The sequence below is a fragment of the Cinclus cinclus genome, chromosome 22, assembly GCF_963662255.1.
Source record: "Cinclus cinclus chromosome 22, bCinCin1.1, whole genome shotgun sequence".
In the NCBI taxonomy this organism is placed as follows: domain Eukaryota; kingdom Metazoa; phylum Chordata; class Aves; order Passeriformes; family Cinclidae; genus Cinclus; species Cinclus cinclus.
Window position 1 is genome coordinate 5,976,038 of NC_085067.1, and position 22,913 is coordinate 5,998,950.

General features: G+C 41.9%; 1 protein-coding gene across 3 annotated transcripts; it reads right to left on the reverse strand.

Moving 5' to 3' along the window:
- Positions 1 to 1,517: 1,517 nt before the first annotated feature.
- Positions 1,518 to 22,230, reverse strand: TAF15 (TATA-box binding protein associated factor 15). Of its 3 annotated transcripts, none has more exons than XM_062506809.1 (16): positions 22,125 to 22,230; positions 18,568 to 18,604; positions 17,676 to 17,724; positions 17,402 to 17,492; positions 17,206 to 17,323; positions 14,380 to 14,660; positions 13,452 to 13,566; positions 6,932 to 6,966; positions 6,309 to 6,341; positions 5,668 to 5,777; positions 5,009 to 5,138; positions 3,647 to 3,736; positions 2,538 to 2,622; positions 2,368 to 2,453; positions 2,164 to 2,266; positions 1,518 to 1,883 (listed from the first exon to the last, which is right to left on the reverse strand). In XM_062506809.1, the coding sequence occupies exons 1-16, from the start codon at positions 22,132 to 22,134 to the stop codon at positions 1,844 to 1,846; spliced, it is 1,413 nt and encodes a 470-aa protein (XP_062362793.1). In that variant the 5' UTR covers positions 22,135 to 22,230; the 3' UTR covers positions 1,518 to 1,843. The 3 variants fall into 3 exon arrangements, with proteins under 3 accessions (XP_062362793.1, XP_062362792.1, XP_062362794.1); XM_062506808.1 differs by having other exon boundaries at positions 14,380 to 14,663; XM_062506810.1 differs by lacking the exons at positions 6,932 to 6,966; positions 18,568 to 18,604; positions 22,125 to 22,230 and having other exon boundaries at positions 14,380 to 14,663; positions 17,206 to 17,492; positions 17,676 to 17,692.
- Positions 22,231 to 22,913: the final 683 nt, after the last annotated feature.

Below are 22,913 nucleotides of genomic sequence, written 5' to 3' on the forward strand. Positions count from 1 at the left end.
CCTGGTGGAGAAAGCAAGGCTGGAAGCTGAGCTGGCATTAAAAGCAGCTACAACAGTTGCTCCCAATATTGGAAACACCAGCTGTATGAACCACCAAACCCTTCTCCAGGAAGGAAAAAGCCAGAGCCCCACCAGGGAACTGCAGGGAGCAGAGGGGCAATGCTGCCCCAGCCCTGGGTTTTGTTCAGCTCAGCTGAGCCCAGCCATTCCCAGTTCTGTGCCTGCCTCTGAGGGCTCCAGCTGCACCCTCAGGAGTTTGTGCAGGGTGTCAGCTCTGCTGGGGAACAAGCCTCAGCAGGGATACTGAAGCTGTTCTCAGCAGCTGATTCCTGCTTTCCTTCCATCCCATCCAGCTGGCACCATTCCTGCATTTGCCAGTACAGCAGTGGGCAAGAGCACCCTCTAGCCTCCTCCCTCCAAAGAGTAACTCCAGCTTCAAACCCATCAGCATCCAATTTGTCTAGGCCAGCAAAACAACAGATACTGAACTGATCAACTTTCTGAACCCTCACATGCCATACATTGGATTTTACACTGCCACTAGTATATACAGACCTCAAATTCCACTGCTTTAAGAGCAACAAGCTGTCCACATATGTGACAAATGTCTTTTCTAACAGAGCAGGTGCTTTCCAGGAGAAACCTGAAACAGGCCAAGCAGTCACCATATTTACAACCCTGGGTAATGCTGGCTTGAACTTTGTTACCATGACCATCAATACACACCAAGCTGGGGAGGTGGCTCATAAACATTAAAAGCCATTTCTGTTCCTTTCTCAGTGAGATATGGCCCAGCTCTACGCCTAGCTGTAACCACAAACCCCAATTTATAGTGCTGCCCACTGGAATATTGGACAGCCAGAGGTTCTCTCTCAAAGGCCTGTGATGCAGAGGCAGCACTGCCATGACCTGACTGGGGCAGTGTCACCTTCTCAGGCTGCTCACCTGCGCAGTGACCTCCTATCTGAGGAGGAGAGAGAATTAACCTCCCTTCTCTCCTCTCCCGTGGCTGCAAAGCTGAATCTCAAATGTTCACAATGCACCTACTGAACCTCATCTGTATCTGACTTCTAGGATGAAGCAGCTGCACACAACACTTGTTTCCATCACCCACATTCCAAAAGCAGCAAGTACAGTAAGATGTTGCAAACCACTGTTTTTTAAGCCATCCCAGCTTGGATTCTGAGCTGTCCTGCCCCTGGCAGCAGCAGAACACACTCACACTGCTGTCTGCCTGCTCCCCTCAGGGTGCAGGGCAACCAAAGCAGGTTTGCAGGCACCACAGGAGGGAAAAAGGCAAGGAGCAGGGGAAAAGTCTACAAATCCAGGACAGAGGATATGGATAGCAAGGAGGCTCATCACTGACCTGACTGCAGATTTTATGAACACACAGAGCTCAGGTCAGAGATGCAGTGCCATTCCAAACAAGTGCCAATTTACTGCTTAAGCCATAGCACAGGAACACTGGGAATATGTAAAGAAATGCATTCAATTCAAGTAATTGTGAAACAGTAGGATTTCACAAATAAAACAATCAGCATTTATTGTTGTATTACAAAACACTTCATATTTTGGCAATATTTTACAGTTTATCCTTTTCCTTCTTAGGGCCTGTTGAAAAGGTATGGGGGCGGGGGGGAAGAAAAGAGGATAATGTGGAAATTAGGATTAAATTTCAATGTCTTGCTTAAAAAAAAATCCTCCCAAACCACCCCAGTCCCTCCCACCAAAATAAAAATCTAGTTTCACTCAATTCCACTATCGAAAGAGGCCATGGGTGAAGCTGCAGGCAATTTCACTATCAAACGCATCAAGAAGACAAACAACACATTCACAGTGGTCTTCAGTATGGTCTGTTGCGTTGATCATTTCTGAAATCATTCCTGGAAGGGAAAGAAAAGGTTGTAAGCATGTAGCTAAGGAAGCAAATAACAAACAGTCCCTTCAGTCAAACATTTCTACAATGACGTCTGTGTGCTGCTCTGTGTTTATAGAGAGCCTCATCCAGAAACATTCACAAAACTCAAGACTGAGTGATTCTCTCTGGAAGCTCCTATCCGTAAGTTAATATTTTCATGGCAGTTGTACTTGCACACATAAACAACCCTTTTCCCACAGTCCCTTTCAATTCCACAGCCAAGCAAGGGCAAAGGCTCCTCTTACCTTCCTCCCATTTTGCCCCCATAGCCTCCTCCCCGGTCCCCGCCTCGGCCGCCGCGCCCTCGATAGCCCCGCTCTCCTCCGTAGCCACCTCTCCCACGGAAATCTGGGGACAAACACGCAAATACAAATACATCAGCTTCTGCAGAAAGATGCAGATGACATCAACACTCTCAACATTTAAGAGGTGTAGCTGGTTTTGCACACCTCCTGATGGACGTGAGTCTTCTGGTCTGGGCTCCCCACACTGGTTGCAGGAATTCCTGCGAGCGAAGTTCATGTTGCCACAGGACCTGGAACAGACAAGGATTCCACAGACCGAGCTGTGAAGATGAACCACCCATGAAACACCCCATCCTGATTAAAATGACACTTACGGGTTAGGACAAACCCAGTCACCATTTTTGGGTTCCCCACTTCTACCCTGGAAGCCCCCACCTCTTCCATAGCCTCCTCGTGAACCTGCAGACAAAATTATAATCAGAATAAAGTTCTGTGACCTGCACATGACAAACAGGTATCAAAGATTTTTACAGCCTTCAGACCCCAAGTGACAGACAGACTTTTCAGGAGGAAGGAGCGTTTAATGCAAAAATCTTCCCACTATTTCTTATAAATTCTTTTCCAGCAGTAAAGGGAAACCTGATCTGCTTGAATTGCCACTGGGTAAATATAAACCCACTACATGCATTAATAAAATTTCAGGATTTAACAAGGTATAAGATCAATCACTTACGGCCAGATTTAGCCACAGAACAAAAATTTAACAATAAAAGAAGTCTGTCTGGATTAATCCCAGAATGCCTCTGACACAGGCACAGGGACAGTGTTCTTGCTTTCTGCATTACAAAATTAAGAACTTTTATACCAACTGAAGTTATTGAAGAATCCTTTTCCATCAGCCTACAGAACTGCCTGATTTCAGAACTAAAACTTGTTGACAGTCACTGCCCAAAGCATGATTCCTGAAAATGGTAATGAATAACCAGTGGATTACTGACAAACTGTGTATGCAGAGAATCAGGGAGATCGATACGGCCTTGATTAAAGGAATCAGAAATCTAACTGTTGCTCCAAGTCAGCAGCAGTTGAATTATGGACCTGCTTTAATCCCAGCTGGAAACAGAGCATCTCAAGGCTTTGCTGTAACAAGCAAATACTCACTGGAAATTCCCTCCTATATATGTGGGGCTGATACAGCTCAACATCCCTGTTACACTTTCTCTTTAAGAGCTACGCTGAGAAAAGATCTGGAGACTTTCCAGTTCTAAAGGAAAGCATAAATTCTGTGCTGTGCAGAAGAGATTACAGATTTCAGTTTATTTAACTGGGTTCAATCCTTATTACTCCCTTTCCTGGCAGAATCCCAAAAGCTCATATATTTGATGAATCACTGCTTCAAAGTCAGCTTCTTTTTAATACATCAATCACAGTGAAAAAGCATTTAACTGTGCAAAAACAAGGATTCTACAGCCTTTAGTCCCACCTCGACGCCCGCCACCTCCACCTCCTCTCATGAATTCAGGTCTTCTGGTTGCAAAAGAAACTTTGATAACATTGCCATTGAATTCTTTTCCTGTGGGAGGAGAGAAGGGATCAATAGAGCTCCCAACAACACAGCAGCAAGCCCAGCAGAGAAGTGATTTGCACACCCACACTGAATACAAAACCCTTGAGACACAGGGAAGCAAGCTGCAGTAAATCTCTTGGTTTTGAAACCACTGGTCCAAAGGTGAGATGGAAACACTGACATACTTGCTAAACTCTCCACAAACCCACAGATATTTTAGTTTAAATGAGATCTGTAAGTTGTAATTTAAAGACATAAGAATGTCTAAAAGATTATTGGCCATGCTCATGGAGAAGTAGTTTGGATGTTGGAGCTGTCTGTAATTCCACCAAGGCAACAAGGCTTTTGTACCACTCAATAACCAGCCCAAAACTTAACTCCCAAGTGTATTTAAATAAAGTCCATGGTTTTCAGAGACTGGGTTCTTCATAGATCCAATGTTTATGACAGACAAACAGCACTGCACATGTCCCTAATATAGTCATATTTGCATTACCCTCTTAGACAAAAGTCAATTTGCATTTTATTAGCAAATGTAAACATCAGACAAGCATGCCATGCCAATTGTTTTTAAGCAGTATCATTTCCCACCAGATGCAGAATATGACCTTTTGTTTCTACCCAGCATCGCTAAAATTCTGTGAACACACAAGGTGACAGGAGAAGGCATTTCTTCCTCACCCCCTCGAGTTTATTACTACAAGAACATCACTGCATTTCCTGCAGCCTGAGGAGTTTTACATCAATGTATTTCTGGGATAAATCCCTAATTTAAAAACCTTGTTCTTCACTGTGTATATACAGAGCACTAAGCACAAGATTGCCATAACCATTCCCAAACTCTAAAAACACTCCCACAACACTAAAAATATCAATGTAACACTGTAGGGAATCCCTCCAGCTGCTAACACAGATTACAGCTCTGTTGGTCTAAACAAGAAGAGACACAAACACCACCTCTAGTATCTTGTGCATGGGTGACTTAGGTACAGCAGCAAACCCTCAGTTTCACTGCATATTTTTGGTCTAAATCACTATCTGCTATTTAATGAAATGAGAGAAATCCAACACACACCAGAAACCATGAAATATAGGTCTTCGTTTAAGGAAAAAAACCCAACTATAACCCTAACCAAAAACCCCAAAACAAAACAAAAAAACCCAAGATAACAGCCACATAAATAAGAGCATTGGGCCTTCAAGAAAGGTAATTGATTTGGTTCTTCCACTGCCTGTTAGATTCAGAAATGGCCAAAGGAACAGGTAACTCTCACCCACCATCAAACCAGTCGATTGCTGCTTTAGCAGAAGGAGGGTCATCAAAAGATACCGTGGCTTCTCCCTTTGGCTTGCCAGTATCCTTGTCTGTGTACAGATTTATCATGGGTTTGCCAGTCTTTTTGTTGGTCTGAAAAGAAAGGTTATACACTTGGCATAGCAGAAACACTGGTGAAATCAGTTCAGAGCATGAACTGTAACACTGTCTTCAGTGAGAATATTCTCCTGGAGCTGGCCTGCAGAAACAGGGTTTTGACTGAAGGATACTGACTGGCTGTACTCCATGAAGTAATGATGGGCCCAGTTCTAACAAAAAAAATGGGGTCAAGTGCACAAAATCCTAATTTAGAATTGCAGAACCAGAAGCAGCAGCCGCAGAACAGAGGCACACGTGCTGCAGTATGAGGGTGGCACAATGGATAGTGTCGGGGATATAAAGACTAAAAGAAGAAACACAAAGCAATCTAAATGTCACTGGGAGAAAGGTGCTAGTGCTGCCAGCTTACAAATGAGCTGTCAGCTGGGAACCCAGATAAAATATTATCTACAACTGCTGGGGAGACAGGGAGAACTCTGCCTTGAATGATACCAGCACATTTCCAGTACACCAGCTCCACCAGTTCCCTTCCTTCTGACCCATGATTTCTCATTTCACATACCTTTATGATACCAATCTGTTTGAAATAGTCTGCCACTTGATCTGTTGAAACGTCCTCTCCGAGTCCTTGCACGAAGATGGTGTTGTTATCAGAGTTGTCAGACTCTGAATCTGCAGAAAATTAAGCTACATTGACCAGGTGTTTTTGTGGGAACAACTGCAGCAGTATTTTGAGCTCAGCTCTGCGCTGCCCAGTAGCAGATCCTTAAATCCCAGAGACATTTTGTGTGAAATGAAAGAGGAGCAGGGAGCTTAATTTTGAGGTTAACACCATCAACTGAGTATACTGGACAGCTGACCTGCCTCACATCCAATATTCATGCAGCTGGGCATCCCAACCCACCAGAGCAGTGTGTGTTTTAAATAACACAAGCCTAGCAGAAGTGGCATGGCAGTGAAAGCAGCTGCTTGGCTCAAGCACATTCAGAATTCTTCAGGAAATTCTTACTTGCTGCATTTTTTAACATCCAAAAAATCCACGTGCACTTTTTAATTAAATACATTTCTTTCAAGGAGGCGTGCTTTAGCTAGGTTTCTTTAGAGCCATGGGAATTGCAGCCACATCCATCTTTCTATACAAACATCTTAAAAGCAGTGACCTAAGAGCCACAATCCACTCCCACTCACTGCTTGTTTCCTTACCAGCATCTGATCTCGGTCCATAATCCCTTTGACCTATGATATGGGTTTGGAACAAAAAAAAAAAAAGAAAGAAAGAAAAAAGACTATTTTTAGCACAACACATTCAAGTGACTTTTTTAGCAACAAGAAAATACACAAAGAATGTATGCAATGCATCTAAGATCTAAGACATTCACCAGAGATTTAGAGAATATTTAGATTTAAACGTTCAAAAGAAGGCGTCTGTAGGACGTTAATGTGTTCTTTAACTTGCAGCATGTGGCAGTTGCCACACTGATGCTGTGCTGGTGTTTGCTTGCAAATGCTGGTTGTCACATCACCAAGCAATATCCCACTTTTTTTTTTCTACCTCTAGTACCTTTCTAAGAAGCATTTGTAACAAAAATTTTAAAAAGAAAAGAAAAAAAAAATTCCGGTGAACGTCACTGTCTCCACAAATTCTTTCATGCAATTTGACAAAGTAGAAATCCAGTTTATTGCTACAAGTTTGGCTATTAAAACTCGTGAACACACCAGCCTCACCAAAACTCTATAATGCTTCTACTAGATAGTAGCAAGGTATTGGTGGCTTTTAGATTTATAAAGAATTTCCACTGAAACATTTTTGGATACTCGGCACTTACCACCGTAATTTTTGAAGCCACCACGGTCACCACCACTGCAGAGGAAAAATTGAAGAAATGATTTCTTCCTTAAGTCTCTACGTGCTGAGCCCAAGGCTCAATCTACAGTTAACTGATGACAAGTTGAGAATTACTGTCTGGCAGCTAAAGCACCATGTCCATGTTTTCCTCACTACCCATTCATGTTCAAAGATTAAATTACAAAGAAAAAAAAATCTCTCAAGGTGCTGCACTGGAGAAGAGAAGCCCTAAGGAGTATCTTAAACTAACCCATACACATGTGGTTGGTTCAATACTTTCTCCCATCCCATCAGCCAAAATAACAGCTATTCAGAACTGGGGTTTAAAACAAAAATGTTATTTTCACGAAGATTAATGTGGGCTTTAATTGTAGATGTAACTGCTACTTTGGAATAATTACTACTTTAGTACTTTCCTAGAAGTCAAAAGAGCTAAAATTAATCTCTATTGTTATGCATTCATAATAGAGGGGATAAATTAGCAGAATGAGCCATTCTCTGAGCAAGGGTGTGTGGGGACCTACTGTGCTGCAGCACTTGGCATTACAGAGAAGGTGTGTGTGTATGTGAGCTTCAAAAGCAGAGGCCGTGAAGTTTTATTTCATTCATTCTGAAACCTGTGGCACAAAATGTAGACCAAGTTAAGAGAATACACACATCAATTTTCAAAAGTTAGAAGGGGATTTAAAACAGGTTGTTATGCCTCCAATTATGTGCATGAAAATAAACCCTCACTCTTTTTTTTTTTTTTTTCCCACTGGAAAGGTTTGTACTGGAAGGATTTTTCAAAACAGCATTTTTTAATTGCATCCATGTTATGAACACAAGATAATTAATACTCAGAGCCTTCAGGAAAAATACAACCACTGGATTTTTTTTTAGAAAGTCAATAACCAAATTTCAGAAGGACTATCTCCTACTTCCATGTACAACTGCCTCCATCATCCTGAGGGACACATCTGCCACATCCACATCAGGCAGCATCACCTAATCCCAAGTTTTCTCACCATGATAAAGGCAGTGTGAGCTCAAACCCTGCTACAGAGAAATATCTCCAGCTTCTGGAGCTACTGTGCCTCTTCACCAAAGCACTTTGTGACTAGAAATTGCTGCAGGTGTTAATTCCATCTGTCTGCTCACACATCAGAGTCCAAACAGGGCACACAAGCACCCACCAAAAGGCAATTTAGTAAAATCAGGGAGTAATTTCTTTGGCACTCTGTCCATCTGTTACAGCAAATGGGAAATCATGAATGGAAGCTGCTGATACTTCACATTTATGAGAGAAAATCTGCCCAAAGTGAGGACCAAATAAGGTTTCAACAGGTTACTATCAAACCTGGATTGAGACACTCTTTGGAGGGTTACTGACATTCTGGGACAGTTTGGCACAACAGATAATATCACTTTTACTGGGACTTTTCTTAAAATAAATTTTTGCTGCAGATTTTATTGCTATTCCACAGAATAAATCTGAATGCTAAATTGCAGTGTCATTTATTCATTAATTCACTCTGCCCATTAAAGACTTTACATGCAGCATCAGTGCTGGTCTTTACTCAAGGCTGTCTGTTTTCAAGGACTGATGATTAAAAACACAATGGTGATGATAAAATTTACTGTAAATACCTTTTTGCCACCTCCAATAGACTTCAGCTAAAAAAAAGAACTTCATTATGACAAAACAATTTTTAGTAGAATGCCTATTTTTTCTGGGATTTTAACTCAGAAACAACAACAGTGATTAATATCAAACATCTAAATGTTATGAAATTTTTCCAACCCCAGATTATGGTCTCAGTTCAGCAATATCCAGAAAAAGTACATCTTCTGATGTGAAAGTGTATGGCAGTTAGAAACAATCTAAAAGCTTACAAAAACTAAGTTTGTGTCAACACATCCAGGATTTTGCTGGAAGTGAGGGTTTTGTAGGATGCTGGGGTGAAAATGTGTTCACATAATCCTGGGAAGTAGAAGTTGAATATACAAAATGTAAAGGAAGTCACAGTGCAATGCCTTAATCTTGTGATGCAGCAGTTCTGCACCCTGCACTAACGAGTGCAATCAATAATTTTAATTAGTTTTTTAATTAATGTCTACAGAAATACGTTTTTGCCCAAGTATGCCTCAGCATGTTATCTTATGCTTTGTCTCACATGACCAACCCAACTAAAATCTGGAACATGTATTTACTGATGGATACCTCTGATGATGGATTAATGCTTTCCTACATTTTTACATGGTATTTGATATGTAATTTATGAAGCTGAAGTTTGCTTCCTTCCTGCAATTGCTGGGCAAAGCCAGGCAAGATTCCCTGGGATCAGGCAGATACCCTGCAGCAAGCTGAACACAGAAATTGCCAGCAGCTGATGCCACAGTCTCAGCTTCACCCCTCACTGAGACCCAAAATCCAACCTCAGCAACTGAATTAGTTCCCACATCATTGTCATAAAACATGTGGAAAATACAACTGCAGCATTTCACAGCCCACTGCCTTACCAGGGCCTGCACACACACCTCAGGGATGTGTGATCAGATGGGTTTTGGAATCTTAATATCCCATGTTAGAACCATGAACAGACAGTTAAAATTCAGCAGTGCCACCAGCTAAGATAATAAATAAGAGGCTGAGCTGCAGGCAGTCAGAACATGACAAGGCACCACTCAGTGTGTGAACTTGCTGCTATGAAAGAGAAGTCCTCAGTTGTTCTTTTCTCCCACATTCAGTCATAGATTTATCATCCCCTATTAGACTGTAACTGGGCTTCATCTGGATATTGCTTAATCCAGCTTGGAACAGCTCTTTAAATTAAAGTACAGGTAATAGGGGGAGCTCAACATACAAGAAATGCAGTTTTATAAATATCAGATACTGACAGAAGCAGCACTAAGAGTTCAGAGACCAAATTTCAGTCTCCCAACGTGTATCTGTCTCACCAAGTGTGTCCCTAACACCTAAGTGTATGTAATACCTAAAGTGTATTTTACAAACAAGAAAGGAATATTTAGTGCACCAACAGTCACAGACAGATGGGTTTTTTTCCCTCGCTTATATTTATTGCCTCTGTTCACATTTTTCCAAATCCTCCATAAGGCTAAGATCAAGCATATCTGTTACAAGTCAAAATATTAATTCTGAACATAAACCACACTTGTAAAACACGTCTGCACTATGCTGCAGTTTCTTTGTATCACACTAATTCCCACTCCTAATAGCTGATCCAAAAATTAAGGTGCACAAGTAGCTTTTGTTTATAGTAGATCACTATAAATCTGCACAAGAGATAAAAAATAATCTATGCCGAGCAAAATGAGGATTTCTGATAAATCCTAACACAATGGCAAATCCTTTCTAAACTGCATCTCTGTGGCTCTCCCAGCACAGTCTGTGTGAGGAGAGCCAAAAGCAAAGCTTCTCTCACCTCCTTTGCTTGCTCCTGTGTTTCCCACTTACAGCCTTAACCAGAGCAATTCAGTCCCCCAGCCACAGTAACCATTCATTCCTTGCTTTGCAGATGAGGACTCTAAAAATCTTGGGTGAATATCTTAAAGTAAAACTCTGCATTCTCAAGACATGCTGTGTTCCTGCTTTCTAACCAAAAGATGACATTCTTCTGCTATGAAGAAAAGGGAAATATTTTACTTCTTAGCCAGAATAAAAATTAATGAGATCAGCAATTTTTCAAGCTTCAAAACAATAGGGTGGGGAAATTCTACTAAAATCCCACAATACGCAATTCAAGACCATTAAAAAAAATGTCTCAAGGATAATTCTGAAACCCTAAGTTATTAAAACTAAAATGTGAACTTCTGATACATGATAAAATGTGTGCTCTCTACTGGACTAATATCAGCTAAGAAATCTGAACAGGAATTTCTCAAAAGATATTTCCTTCTCAGAGCTGGGTGACTTTGCACAGGCACATAAGAAAAATGAGTGCTGAAAGCATTCAGTATAGGACATGTCCAAGTCCTTCTGGTTGTCAGAATAAAACTACACCTCTAAAGCTGCATCAAGTTCTCCCTGTGTCTAAATGTCAGTCAAGGAAGAATTATTATAAGCTATGAACAAGAGATTAATTCATTGTGGTCTCACATTTGATAATAATTTGTTTGTAATGTCAAGGAGCAATTTTTACATTATATTTTTAATGTCAAGGAGCAATTTTTACATTATATTTTCTAAGCAGTATAAAAGTCAAAGCCTACATTATTATTCCATCCCCAGAAGTGTTCAAGACCAGGCTGGATGGAGCTCTGAGCACCCTGGGATAGTGGAAGGCATCCTTGCCCATGGCAGAGGGTGGAACAAGATGATTTTTGAGGTCCCTTCCAACCCAAAACCATTCTGGAATTCTGTGATTACAGCATCATTAAAATATCTGTGCAGACAAGATTTTTAGATTATCTCCTGATGGCTGTGGAATTTTCATGTTTTAGCATTAATAGGGGACCAGAACAACTGACAAAAGTGGCTACTGAAGATCAGCCTGATACTCCTACATGTATTTTTCCCCAATAAATAAATAAAATAAGATAAACCCAAGAATATAAACCTCCTAAAAAAACCCGACCCTTAAACCCTACATTTTTCACAGGACTAAACATGATTTCTTACCTTATTACAAGTTATTTTCCCCTTCATTATAGGGTTTGTTACTTAATTTAACCTTTTAGACATTTCTAATAAGCATGTCTGGTAAAACACATGTCAGGAGGAGAATCCTCTATCACAAGTATGCAAAATGACTGAATAAAGGCATTTCTGTAGCTCCAGAAAATTTCCACAAAAAATACCATTAAAGCCAACATCACTTAGAAGAAGCAGACAGAATTCCTAACAAATGCCTTCCCACTTCCCTGAATTTTCCTCCACCTCTTCATTCACTTCCCCTCTTTCCCTTCATTTGGCTTCCCAGTTCAGTGAAGCTCCATGACCTACACAGATGTGTGAGCAAAAGTTTCCTTACATTTTGGAAAAAGATGGCAAGAGGCTTTTATTTTCACAGACACTAACACATTTGACTAATACATTTTATCTTGCAAAGACCTAAGTTTGTTTCAAAGTGATAAAATCTATCAGCAGTGGTTTTTTTTGAAGCTCACATTCGTTGCTATTATTGGAAAGGGCTTGGCTATAAAGTTTTTTTTAAGAAAACAGTTTTTAATCACAGGAATGTGGAAAATCCTCATCCACAAAGAAAATCTGATTTTAAAAATAAGTTCAGTCCTAACTGAAAATTAAAATTAACTTAGAAATTATTTTGCTTGTTGTTTTTATATGAGGTACTATGTATTATAAAATTATTTTAAATATATATTTATGTTTATTTATAGCATATAAATTTGTATTTATTATAATAAATACTACAGAAAATATGCTTTAGGTTTATATTATATAAAACCCCAACAAACATAAAATAACACTAATGTGATTTTCTAATTGGGCTACCACACCTAATTAGAAGATCTAAGATCCTCTTATATCATTATAAACAAGCCATTAAGTACAATTTAGGAGCATCTCAGAAGCAGACAGATTTTAAATGTGATTTTAAAATAAATACCTTTAAAAATAACCAAGCAGTGGATTATTTTATTTAAATCAGATCAGTTCCAACAGAAAATACTGTATAATTACAGAATTTTTTCATCTGGAGTTCAGGAATAAGCCAGAGCTGTGCAGCATTTGAAGGGTAAGTGGTGCTGACAAGCAACACCTCAAAGCTCTCTGGAAACTGCAACATTCCTGCCCTGCACCTCCAGCCTCTCAGAGGGACACAAAGGGGAGCCAGTTGTGAGAGTTATTAATAAATAATATGTCATATGTTTAATTCAGTAGGCTTTAAAGCCAAGGTCCCAATCACAGACCTCTGCATGAAATCATTTGCAAGCACAGAATTAAAAATGTGCATAAATTTTCTTGACAGTACAGAGCCTAAAGCAATAGGGAAAGGGGTGACAGCATCGTTAGTATTTCAGATCTACCCAAAACAAACATGTTTAGACTGACAAATAAATCAATAATAAAAGATGTGTATTTTAATAGAAGCTTAAAACTGAAAAACAGCAGCAAAAGATCAAAGTAATGTTACTACTAAATTATTCAAGGCCAAAATACTTCCCTGGTAAAATGTGAGCTACCTTAGGTATGAAATTTATAAATTTTTCTCAATCACTGGCTGTTGGTTTTCTCATCACTGAAAACAAGCACTGGGCTGGGACAGTTTTTGTATTGCAACTCATGCAAATAAAACACAGCTGTGTGTCAAAGCAAACAAATGCCTGGTCTCAATCTGTGTGAATCTCAAAGCTGTTCCCCTAGGCAAAGCCCATTTCTGTGCAGTGCAGAAAGGTTCAACTTTAGAAACCTTCCAGTTTTGGAAATCTAAACCTGAACCACCTTAGGAATAGACATATAATAAAAAAAATGAAAAGCAACTCAACAATAGGAAACAAGGGTAAGGAGCTGCAGGCACTGGAATGAGATCACTTACCTATATCCAGACATATGACCTCTTCCATCCATGTCATATCCCCCTCTACCTCCTCCCTGTGACCCGCCATATCCTCTATTATCTTCTCCATACCTGCTCTTTTCACGGCGATCATCTGGGAGAATGAGTCAAACCAAACACAACACGAGTCAATTGTAGTGCAAACTGCAGCACAGTGAAAATTCACCCCCTGGAATTCCCACCTCCTCTTCATTAACTCTGCCATTTACACTGTGATGTATCCACTCCTAAATCCCTCTGACATTCTCTGTGCCAAAAAGGAAAAAAAAAACAAACTTTGCTCCATTATCTCCCTTGGCTTCCAGGGTCACTGAGTATATCAGAATGTAAAAAACACTCTGTAATTACACTCTATTTTCCAAACATTAAACACATATTGTCAAAAATATATTTTTTGACTTCCATACAGCCCTCCCAGTTTGCAAAAGACATCACTGAAGACAGAACAAGGATAAATAGAGTGGGTTGTGCTGCTGGTGTGAAGTTAATGCAAAAAAAAAGGCTTAAACATCTCCTTTCTCACAATTCACCTACACAGCATAAAGCTGGAATGTCAAGTGCAAAAGCTCTTCATGACTGATCAAGACATGTCACCCTCGTGCAGGAAGAGGGTTCAAAATAGCTTGGGAAAAAAATTCCATCTAGAATTTGCAGAACTCGGGGACAGAGACTCTGCAAGACTTGTTCTAACATACCTAAATGCAACCATTTTGGGGCCCCAAGAGATTTTAATCTCCCTATAAAGTTTTGAAAGTCTTAACAAATAAAACATCCCCTAAGAATATCAACATGAATAAGCATTTAAACTTTTCATTAAATCAACTGCTTGCAGAAGGAAATCCCACCATTTCACAGAGCTTCTGCTCAATTTTATTAGCCAATACTGAATTCAAGCTGCAAATTTTACCTTGGCTGTTGTGGCTATAGCTTCCCTTCTGAGACTGGTAGGATTGCTGGGAGTGGCCATATGAGCTTTGGTGCTGGTTATAGCCTGACTTTTGGTCATAAGAGCTCTGGTGGCCATAGCCCGACTGCTGGTCATAGGAGCCCTGGTGGCCATAGCCCGACTGCTGGTCATAGGAGCTTGACTGCTGGTCATAAGAATCTTGGTTTTGTCCATAGCTTGACTGCTGGTCATAAGAGCTTTGGTGCTGACCATAGTTTGACTTTTGTTCATAAGAGCCTCTTCTACTTAAAACAAACAGAATTTGAATTAATAGCTAAATGTTCACAGAACAGAGAGCAAAATAACGGCTGAAAATTCATGACATCACTAAAATGTCCTAATTGCAGTTGCCTCGTTAGATAGCTTAGGAGCATCACTCCTCTCACATGTCCCAGTCCAACACTTGCTTTGCCTCCTCTCCCCAGTACCATCAGTGGCTGATGGAGAGCCTGTGACCTGCTAAACACCAAATCCTTCCCTCTGGAAGTGCATGGCATAGCCTCAGTGCTCATGTTGTACAGTGCAGCTGAGACTCGCTGCCTAAAATATCCCAAAATTTTGCTTTCACTGAATTGCAACCTCTCTTCTTCTGGGCCTTCTACAATTTATTAAGATTTTTTCTAACTGTTCTGGTGGCCTGTAACATACCTGTGGTTCTTCTCACTTCAATGCCATCTACAATATCCCAGCAACCCTCATCAGAAACAATCACCAGAATCACATCCAGGACGCTCCAACACAATGCAGCTCTACATTCCAAGAGGGAGCCATAAATCTTCTCTAAGATTAAGATTAATAACTTCAGAGCAACCACAAGGGAATCTCACCTACACCACACTTGCCTAAGCTACTTCAGCATCTGAAGTAGACACTAAAGTATTTTGAAAATCTAGATATATGAGAGAATAGTCCTCTTAGCCTTTCATGGCAAGGCATAATATAGATTTATGAGAAATAAATTGCATCCAGGGAACACTGGCTGTTACTCATTCCTTCGATTCCCCCCAGGTACTTAGTTGTGCCTTAGCTGTCTTATTTTTTCAGTAACTGAAAAGAATCTCTGACCTCTGCCACCCTTTCTTCTCTACCCCCTCCCTACTTCCACTCTTTTTTGAAAGATGAGGCACTAGATCTGCCACTCTCCAGTCTTTGGCAATCTTACTTGCTAGTGAAAGTATCTCAGAAAAAGGAAAAAAAAATACAAGAGCCTCCAGAAAGTTTCCACCAGCTTTTTCAAAGCACTTTCAGATCCAGTGCATTTGGTCTAACCAATCCCAAAATATCCCATCTGTGTAAATACCATTTAATCTGCTCTCTCCCACAGCTAGCCCAGATCTCAGCTTTAACCTTCCTAATCCCAGTGGTAAACAGCTTGTGAAGATTTTTGTTATTATCTTCACTTCCAAAAAGTCAGCTCTCCTTTAGCCTTTGCACCTTTACCAACAAAGGAACCATTGCTGAAAGCATCCACTGTTTGCTCTCTTCCCTCCCCTATGATGTGACACCTACAGTTCTGTGGCCACCCTCTTCAAAGCTGATACCATTTAATTTCTCAGTCCCTCCTTATTTGTTACAACCCAACATTGAGAATATTCCCTTCCAAGGTCTTTTCTTAATTTTCTAGATCACAAACAACTTGTCGGAGAACCTATGTGCTGTATTTTTATTCTACTGGACATCTACAGAGTTAAAAACTACATTATTACCTCTCTATAGCTCTAATAAATACACAGAAAACAAAGCAAAACAAAACTTAATTGTGCACCTGCCTTTGTCATGGAAGCAAAAATGACATCTGAGTGAAAGCACCTATTGCTGGCAGATTAAGATTTTTTTTAATATCAAAATGTTTTAAAATAACAACTGCAAAACCAGAAACCAAGTAGAGGTTTGCTCAAGTCCAGACTGTTTTATCACCTTGCAAAAAATACAAAGCCATTTGGACCTTGGACACAAGAATGAGGTTTATGGGAGTATTTAAAAGAAGTCACATGACCCTCAGTAAAGCTCTAACACGAGCAGTAACCCCGGGGTGGAGGCACAAAGCCTGTAAAGCAGACAGTGAAGGTATTCTACCATGAAGTGGCCTTTTAAGCCATTCTGGGAAGTTAGGTAGTATTTTCCAACATACTTGCAAAGTTGTATCATTAATCCTCCTGAAACTGAATCCAGTACAACATCACAAGTAAATTACATTTGCAATAGCACAGAGTGCAGCATGCATATGCACATTTAATTTCCTGATGAGTATATAAACCCATGATGCTCTGAGAACTCTATTTAGTTGGAAAACCAAAATATATTTCTTAAATGACATTTTTGAATCCTTTCTCTTTCACGAAAAGGTATTCTGAGCCAGATAAGCAGCCTGCAATCTGAGAGCAGCTAAGAGTTCCCTTGCTAAGAGCTTATTTGAAGTTAATAAAGGAGCACTGTAAGCTTATACAAAAGAATGTGATCAGAGAGGGATTTGATAGGTCTTTCTCCTAATCAAAACACTCTGCCAAGTCCATTCTTCATTGTAGCCACAGATCCAAAGACTTTCTAAACTGTATGTCCCCAAACAGCTTGACTTCAAAACAACTACACCCATCCTTCTTACATAAAGAAATATTCTTCCTGTACCTCCTGTCCTTTCAGACATTAAAAATGTTTCAAGGATGTGGACCTTCAAATATTTGTCTTTTTCCCAGCAATGTTAGCAAGAAGTATGTTATAGGTCTACTTAAGAATGTACAACTTCTAGACAATGCTTTAAATAGATACTGGTAAACTCTGCTTCCTTACCCTCTGGAAGACCCCTTCTGCTGCCCCTGGCTGCCATAGGACTGCTGGTTGTATGAGCTCTGATTCTGATTTTCATAATTGGATTCATCATCATATCCCTGGGAATCCTGTCCATAACCTGGAAATCGAGGAAGAAAATTTTTAGTCAATATTCACCTTTTAAATCCTGCCAACGAATGTAACAAGCTAGCCAAACCTGATTGATTTTGTCCATAGCTCCCATGATAGCTTCCATAGTTCTGTCCATAGGAGGAATTGTCTCCACTCTGCCCATAACCAGAATATCCCTGTAATTTCAAGAATGTACTCAAATAAGTGTAATTTCCACAGCAGTAAATTAGTTTTCCTTGGCTAGACAAAATTGCAAACATCAAGCACAGCTGAGACTGGAATTCTTCCTGGCCCAGGAACAATTATTTTCACTCAAGGAACATCTGCTTTGAATGCCAGAATGTTTTTTTTCAACATACCTGTCCTTGTCCATAATTCTGACTGCTCTGATTGCCATAGGACGAGTAGCTGGAAGAGAAAAATGCATTTAGGAAATGCTTAGAGTGCCCTCCACACAGTTTGGGAAGTAAAGGTATTTTCAGTGTCTCTAAATTTCTCTTCATTCCAAAACAGGTGTTTAATCCAAGTACTGCAGTTCCAGCCATGTTAAAACTGCATCAATGAATTAATGGTTGACTGTTAGAAGTCAGAAGAGCTTATGTTAATTTCTGCTGTGTTTCAAATACAAATTTGAAGTACATGAAACCTGGGTTTGCTGCAATTTTATATTATACTTTCTCATCATTCTGCCACTTTAAGCCTTCATGAACTGACAAACTGACAGAAGAAGCACGTGCTGAAACTTGTCACATTTAGACACAAACCCAAACTCAGGCAGTGCTACATGCACAAAACCTCATGATCTTCATTAGCACATGCAGCATTAGCCATGATTTTTATACTTCCACAAAAACATCTGTCTCGCTGATTAAAACATGACCTGCAGCCTTGGGCCATATAACACATATCATAACCTTTGGCTAAAATCTTAGTGAACAGCTTAAGGCAGTCACATGAAAAGTATTTGTGTATATTCATGTCATTTCAAAAGTTTTTACTATTACAAGATGTCATTCCAACTTACATCCATCTACATTACATGTTTATTGTCTTCTTCTCAGGAATACAGACTGATTTCTCTTGTTTTATAAGACATCTTGAGAAAGGCCCAGGTGCAAGCTTTCTGCATCCTTAATTCCAAAAACCTATCAATACTCTATACCAAATAATTAGTCATCATGCTGGGAATACTAAATGGTCTTTTAGTTTGCAGATGTAATTGCTAAAAGCAAAACAAAAATCCTCACGTACCTCTGCTGGCCCCCAGACTGACTGTAACTTCCAGAATCTACAAAAAGAAATAAGCCATATTGAGAACTTCCAATGAACATTTTTAGTCTCTGCTTACTAGAGGAGAGAATTTGGGGAGAGGGAGAAAGGTTCAAGTACACTGGATATTACAACTACTAGCCCTGCAGAATGAAGCATCCTCTTTATTAACAAAAGGGAAAATATTAAGACTGGAATGACAGCAGCACAGGGTGTGGGGGACACAACACACTTGGCAATGTCCCTTTTGAGGATCTGGATTCTGTTTTCAAGGATTCTTTCAAACACCTGGAACTGTACAGCCCCTCTAATGGCTATTGAGTACAGTGCCATCATCAATGAGCAGAATGCAGCAGCTTAATTAATCAAGTAAAGCTAAGTAGGTCAGTGCAGCTGAACCCCTTTTTGGGATGCTCTAAGAAAGCTCTGCTGAGCTAAAGGACACAAATGCAGGCAGAACGGGAGATGAAAAATCAGGGATGGAGGAACCACACTTCCCTTTGCCCATACTGCAAGAGGAAAAACACAGCTCAGCAGCACGTGACAGATGCACACAGAACACACACACACTGCTCCATCAGCCTCACATCCATCCCAATCCCAGCTCTGCAGAGCTTCCTCACATCCCACTCTGCTCCCTGCCCTTCCGGCCTCTGCACTGCTCAGGTTCCATCCATCTCACCTCCGAGGCAGGAGCCTCAACCTGCTTGAAATTCCCACCTTCTTGTCAAAACCCAAACAATCTGGATAAGTCCTGCAACTGTTCTTTTCCAATCACTTCAAGAATTTGTATAAATACTCTTATGCCGTGGTCTAATAAAATCTACCAGGAACTTCTCATCCCCAATTTCGCCCTTTCCCCCACATTGTCTCTGCAGCCTCTAGCCCCTGAAGTGCCTAAAATGCTGACACTGAGAATTAATTACAAGGCAGGGTAAATGTCATAAATGACTGCAACCATTTTCTAATCAAAACACTCATCAGAATGCTAAATCTGATCATTATACCTCCCTCAGCAGGTTATAAATCCAATCCTGCCAGTGGTTACACAGACACTTAACCAGGGCTTTGATGAAGGCATCACCTGAGGTGATGGATATGAGATGAGGACGGGGTATCACCCCAGATATTCAGACACAAAGCAGCATTTTTAATGGTAAAGTATCTCCTCCAAGCAACACAAAGTATCAAATTTCATACTCAGTAACAGAAACATTTATCAAACCCTAAGGTGAGATGAAAGGAGGTTAAATTTCAAGTCCTATAAAGCAGTTTACTTAGATGTGAATTTCTTCCCCTTCTGCACCGCTACACAAATATTTCATTGGTTTTTCATATTAAAAAGCAACTAAAAACCCAATGTAGAGGTACAATTCAAGTTTGATTTTAAGGGATAAGGTAACATTTTTACACAGTTGCCTTTTAGATGATCACAAAGGTTACTATTAAGTAGGTAACCACATTGTGAAACATGGTTGTGGTTTAAGTCTAACATTTATATGCCATTAAAGCCCCTAATTAAAGATTATTAACAGCAGCATCAGAAAATTCTCAAGTAAGGATACAACTAGCTATAAATTCAAGAACTGCATTTCACCTCCTTAGCTTCTCCTCAACAAACTTCCACCAAACCACAACATTTTGGAAAAAAATTGAAAGCAACCAGATAAGAGCCTGCAAAATATGAAAACATGCAGTCAGAGGAATTTCCTTTATTTATACATTTTTCTACAGCCTCTGCTGGACCTATTAGACTTCTGATCAATTTATTTTCGTGGGCTCAATGGGGACAAGAGTCTGTAAGAATTTTTGGAAGTAACAGTTTATTCTGGAAATTCCTACACTTCCCCCCCCCCCCCCAAATGTTTTAAAAGTTCGTGGAAATATTTCCTGTTGAAGTGGGACACAGCAGCCTAATCACCTTGCACTACTCAGGGGATTTATTCCTCTCAAGATAGAAGAGTTTACTGTGTACATTTGAAAACTAAGGTTCTCTTCTGAAGTAATTAATATAAAGAAGTAGCACTGCCTCTCAGAATCCTCCGAAGAGCCTCATGCTTGAACATCACTAAAAACAGAGGAGATGTTCAGGTACTTGACTGGTCAGCAGCTGACAGATTGGGGTAATGTGGATGTAGTTCACTGCCAAGCTTTACTCATTTAGTAGAAAAATTCGTGATTTGGACTTATTTTAGTACCCTTGGACACATTTGCTTTTCCTGGTTCGTAACTGCTCCGTGAACAAAAGCATTCCTTTAGCACCGCTTGCTTTGTTTGTATTGTCTATCACTCACACACACAGCACCAGACAACGCCAAAATGGCTCGACCACAACAAAACATGGCTCGCTCCACAAAGCACGGCCAGCCGTGGAATTCCTCCACCCACTCTGGGATCCACAATATCCACACCTTTCCTAGGCTTCACAGGGGCAGCGCTGTCGGGGGACCCAACCATCCACACCTCAAAGGAAATGAAGAAACAGCACATTGTGCTCGGAGAGGTCCCAGGAGAAGGTGGGCTGTGTCAGGTCACCCAGGAGAGCGGATCCTGCTTCTGTGCTCAGCTGAAGCCCCAGCCGGAAAACAATCCCAGCCAGGGCGTTTTTTAAGCCCGCAGCAGAGGGTGTGAAGCCCCCCATTTCACCCTGTGTGAAGAGCACTCAGAGTGCAGAGCACAGGCAGCACACACTGGGACACAAAGGTGGCTCCCCTGCTGTGGGGTGGGGAGGGCATTTCCCATGCTAAAGAGGGGCAAAACACGAGGGAGGGGGTGCCGGCATTCCATGGGGGGTGCTGATCCAAAGGGGGAATAACAAACCACGCTATGGAGAGCGGCACGAACCAAAGGTGACCCATATCTCACACCGGGATGGGGTGTTGGGGGAGCCACAATCCGAAGTCGGGGTCCACAGGAGAAGGGCTGTGACCCAAAAGGAGGGAGCGTCCATCTCACACCGGGAGGAAGGGCTCACAACACAAAAGTGGGGGAGCACGAACCAAAACGAGACCCCCATCCTACACTGGAGGGGCTGTGGCACAACGCAAAGGGGGTGCTCAAACATGCGGTGGGAGGCCTAGATCCAAAAAGGGGGGTGCTGCACCCCACGCACGATCCGAGCACAGACCCCAAAGAGACCCTGCCCCCACGGCACCCCCCTCCCCCCCACTGCGACACGGGTGGGGGGCGCGCCCGCCAGGCCACGCCCCCGCGCCTGAAGGGGCGTCACCCGAGCGGCTCGCGCCGCGGGGCTCCCCGGGGAGGGGGCGTGGCCTCGGCCGAAGGGGGCGTGTCCACGGGGGGCCACCGGCGGGGGCGTGGCTCCCCTCCCCCTCACCGAGCGCAGTGGGTGGTGGGGGGGGGGAGGGGGCGTGAGGGAAAAAGCGGGCGCGTCCCCCACAACATGGCCGCGGCCTTTCCCACATGCGCCACATGGCGCTCGCTCCGCCCGCCCTCCCGCGCCCCACCGCGCCCGCGCTCGGCGGCGGGAAGCGGAGCCGCCGCTGCCCGCTGAGCCCGGCGGGGCTGGCGGCACCTACCCGAAGCCATGGCGGCGGCGCTGAGGGGCGGAGGGAGCGGAAGGAACGCAGGGACCGACCCGCCCGCCGCGCCGGCCGCGCGCACACTGAGGCACCCGCAGCTCGCGCGGACTGCGGGGCCGGGCGGCCAATCAGCGCGAGCGGAGCCTACCACTCGCTGGAGAAGCGGGGGGGGAAGGGAGGTGTGCAGGGCCGTGCCAAGGTACAGCGGGGAGGGGGGGGGGGAGGGGGTTGTACCAAAGGGAGGGGGTGCGAGGTTGTGCGGGCACGGCGGGGATCGCGTCAAAGGAATTACATTAATTCAATTAATAAAAGCGCAGGGCATGGCCAGAGTGCGCAGAAGGAAATGCGGGGGTTGCACACCCGGCTTTTCGCACCAGCAGCTCCCTTATTTCCCTCAGTACCTCACTTGTGCATCACCATTTGTAGCAGATGCTAAATGGAGTTAAATATCCAACATCTGTGTCCTAAAGAAAAAATAAGAAAGGCTTGCCAGCGTTTCTGATTATCCTAAAAAACCAAATATTAGCTTGGGAGAATGATTTTCCAAAGAAAAGTCATGATTTTGGGATCCACTTCTGTGAGACGTGAGGATTTGCTTCAGAGAGTAAGAGTGATGAATGGAGAAGACAGCAAAAGCAACGTTGATTATTTAATCTGATTATTTTTAGAAGTTGTATTACTTGTTTCGCATCAAACTACCTTCTTGTGAGAGTTGGGAAGCTAACAGTTGCACCTTTCTGTCTTGGGAAATTCTGCACATGGACCCAGAAAACAATGAGGTTTTAC

Coding starts and splice junctions, on each gene's coding strand:
- TAF15 (XM_062506808.1), bottom strand. Junction 5,778..6,308: donor TGGACCGAGATCAGATGCTG/GTAAGGAAACAA, acceptor AATTTTCTGCAG/ATTCAGAGTCTGACAACTCT. Junction 3,737..5,008: donor AGCAATCGACTGGTTTGATG/GTGGGTGAGAGT, acceptor CTCCTCCCACAG/GAAAAGAATTCAATGGCAAT.